General features: G+C 46.0%; 1 protein-coding gene across 1 annotated transcript; it reads right to left on the reverse strand.

Annotated features, from left to right (window-relative positions):
* Positions 1-538: 538 nt before the first annotated feature.
* nkx3-2 (NK3 homeobox 2) lies at positions 539-2,692 on the reverse strand. Its single transcript, XM_035161748.1, has 2 exons — positions 2,089-2,692; positions 539-1,350 (listed from the first exon to the last, which is right to left on the reverse strand). Exons 1-2 carry the CDS (start codon positions 2,459-2,461, stop codon positions 926-928), a joined length of 798 nt encoding a protein of 265 aa, XP_035017639.1. The 5' UTR covers positions 2,462-2,692; the 3' UTR covers positions 539-925.
* Between the last annotated feature and the right edge of the window lie 514 nt (positions 2,693-3,206).

Below are 3,206 nucleotides of genomic sequence, written 5' to 3' on the forward strand. Positions count from 1 at the left end.
AGTTTATAATTATTTACCGTTTTATTGGTGTTATTAAAATATTTCTTTCCGTGTCCCCGTATTACACATCATAATAAAAACCTTAAAATAAAATTGCATCCATGTAAAAGTTATGCCTGATATGTTTTTAATGTTTTTTTCGATCTAAACAGTCATTTAACACGAATAACATGTACATGTACATTTCATCAAAAGGAGGTTGGTGTGTTTGCTGCCACACGAACACTTTCAGGCCAGCAGCACAACAAACTGCCTCTTCTCAGTCTGACACTGTACATGTCCAATAATGTTTCTTACATTGAAATAATGTAACGTATATGATGAAAAGTGCTGAAATATCTTACCTTTACAAACACAGCAAGAAAAACAAACACACACACACACACACACAACCTGTAACAGAGACAGTTTTTTGAAAAGTCAATGGAATATGTCGATTTCCAATCACTGCAGAGGTAGGAAGGCGCATGTAAAATATAAACCAGCATCAGGTGACATTTTTCAGTCTGTTTAGGCCTCCGGGTCCTAAAGTGGGGTGTTCAGAGGTCCTTGAGGGGCTCCCGGGCACAGAGAGGAATACTTTACTGTTATTACTGTGTCACTCCTCAGAGGTTAACATACTGACATTTAATAAAGACGTCCAGTCTCCCTGCTCCCCCACAGCTGAGACACTGAAAACCCTAAAACGTGAAAATATATTTTTCAACAGGGTTCCTCCTCCTTACTAAAAAAGAATAAGGAGTCTTTTAAAAGTATTTGAGGATGTGGAAGATGTCGGGGAAGCCCTGGTCTGGCCTGGACAGCACGACGAGCCAGTTCAATCAGAGAATTCTCCTCCTCTTGTCAGGAAAAATAGTTTAGTTTGTTTTTTTGCTCCCAGGAAATCAAACAGTCAAATAAAACAATAAATACAGTCACTGAGCTGTCACTGGTTCCCCGCGCACGCAGAGAGTGTCCACGCAGGGAGGCAGTAGGCGTAGGGATAATAGTAGGACGGCTGCAGGGAGAGCAGCGGGGGCCGCAGGATCTCTCCCGGGCTGTACTGTCTCTGGTCGTCCCGCACCAGAACCTTCACCGCCACCTTCTTGGCCGCCGGGGTCGACGCCATCAGGTCGGCGGCCATCTGGCGGCGCTTCGTCTTGTACCGACGGTTCTGGAACCAGATCTTGACCTGGGTCTCTGTGAGCTTCAGGGAGGCCGCCAGGTCCGCCCGCTCCGGCCCGGACAGGTACCTCTGGTGGTTGAAGCGGCGCTCCAGCTCGAAGACCTGCGCATGGGAGAAGGCGGCTCTGGAGCGTTTTTTCCGCTGTTTGGGTTGATCCAGGCTCTTTTCGTCCAGGGTGCTGGAGTCTGGGGAGAGGGGGGCACACAGACAGGGCATGCAAGTCAATACCTGTATTTGTCTCATGTTCTGAAACAACTGGAATCACATGTGTTAATCAGGTGATGCATTTAAACAAAGTACAAATGAAAGGGGAGTAGACACATGCACGGTTTCTATTTTCTATTTTAGCTCCTTGTTGTGAATAAACTATGTTAGCTTTTTCTTTATGTCGATTTGATGCTGTTTTTAAATAAAACGTGAAATATATCAGATCGAATTTGCTACAGGTCTGAAGATCCAAACTTTTAAAGTTTATTTTGTAAAACTGGCTTCAATCATCGCTTTGTTTACAACTTATATCCAATGTTAAATCTGCTCAATGTAGCATTAGTTAGATTACAACAGTAATGACATCTTATAAATGCTTATAAACACTTGTGGTACAGAAACAAATCCAGGGAATCCACTACTAAGCGTGCGTAAAAGTTGAACAGTTTGTGCGTAAAGGTTGAACAGTTTGTGCGTAAAAGTTAGCAGGATGTGGATAAGTTTAGCCAACAGGCCTGATACGCTACGAAAACACAATCACGGCACTCGTTGATCCCACACAAGTGTAACAGCAGTTTAAAACATCAGCATTAAAGGAGTGTGAGGCTCTTTAAATCAGACTGTTATTGCGTCATTATGGTTTTGGTCAAATCCGAGAATCGCGGTGTATTTTTGCTTTGTGTACAGCTGCATGTTGGTCTTTCTGTCTTACTCACCCGTGGCATTGTTGGGTTCACTGTCACTCTTTGCGTTTTCCGCAGCTGCAGACTCCTGGTCCGTCTCCTCCTGCATACTTTCCTCCGGCACATCCGACGCTGCGTCCCCGTCCTTCTCCGACTTGCACGCGGCCGGAGTCTTGCTGTCGTTGTCGTCGCTGAGTCCCGAGTCTGAGTCGTAACTTTTCTGGTCCGTCGGCTCACAAGTTTCCCCGTCGTCCCTCCTCGAGCCGCCGTTCATCTCCCCAAATATTTTCCAGCACGCCGTCTTGGAGAAGCACATGTCCAAATCTGGCAAGTGTCGGCTGTCGTCCTTTTTGTTCAGGATGGCTTGGATCGAGAAAGGCATCAGCGAGTTGCCACGAACGGCCATTTTCACTAAAGCCAAAAAACAAAGTTTGCTCGGTGTTGAAGTTGAGTGATTAACCAGCCCGGATAATGGAGTAAATGTCAGTTCATCCACATTTTAAACTACTTCCTCCGTGGAGCTCTGCTGTCGCTTCACTTGTTTCCCCCTCTGGAGCTGGTTCCTGGTCGCATCCCCGCGGGAGAAGCCGTGGAAAAGTTTCTGCTACATCCGCAGGCACGATGCTGCTCCTCCGTACAGCTCTGCCATCAGCCAGGGCTCGCTCCAGTCTCTGGCTCTTTTCACCCAATGTTTTTAACGTCCACCCTCACCTGTGACTGACAGGCACCCCTCGCCGTCTCCCATTGGCCCGGAGAGGAGGAAAGCTCTTTCACTATTGGCCACTGTAAACGACGTCATGCCACTTTCAGCCGGGTGGGAAAAAGTTGAAGGAAAGTTTGGTGGACGCTTTTCACAGGAGGCAAAACTGACATGAAGTTTGCAACAACACACGTGTATTTCAACGGAAACAGCCCAAAAACCGGAGAGCAAACTGCGGGACTTGTGACAATAAACTTGTTTATTTTATTTGTTTAATTTTTAAGTATTTGAGGATTAATGTGACGGATTTTTATCCTCTAGTCTAGTCAGTAAAAAAACGTCGTCCCGTGCGTAAAAGTCTGGGATCTCTAGAAAGCAGATTAGCTGCAGCACCAGTCGAATATAAAAGGTTAAAGTCGTGTCTCCCATTTTCTCTGCAACACCCGAATGC

This window comes from Hippoglossus stenolepis, chromosome 7 (genome assembly GCF_022539355.2).
Source record: "Hippoglossus stenolepis isolate QCI-W04-F060 chromosome 7, HSTE1.2, whole genome shotgun sequence".
In the NCBI taxonomy this organism is placed as follows: domain Eukaryota; kingdom Metazoa; phylum Chordata; class Actinopteri; order Pleuronectiformes; family Pleuronectidae; genus Hippoglossus; species Hippoglossus stenolepis.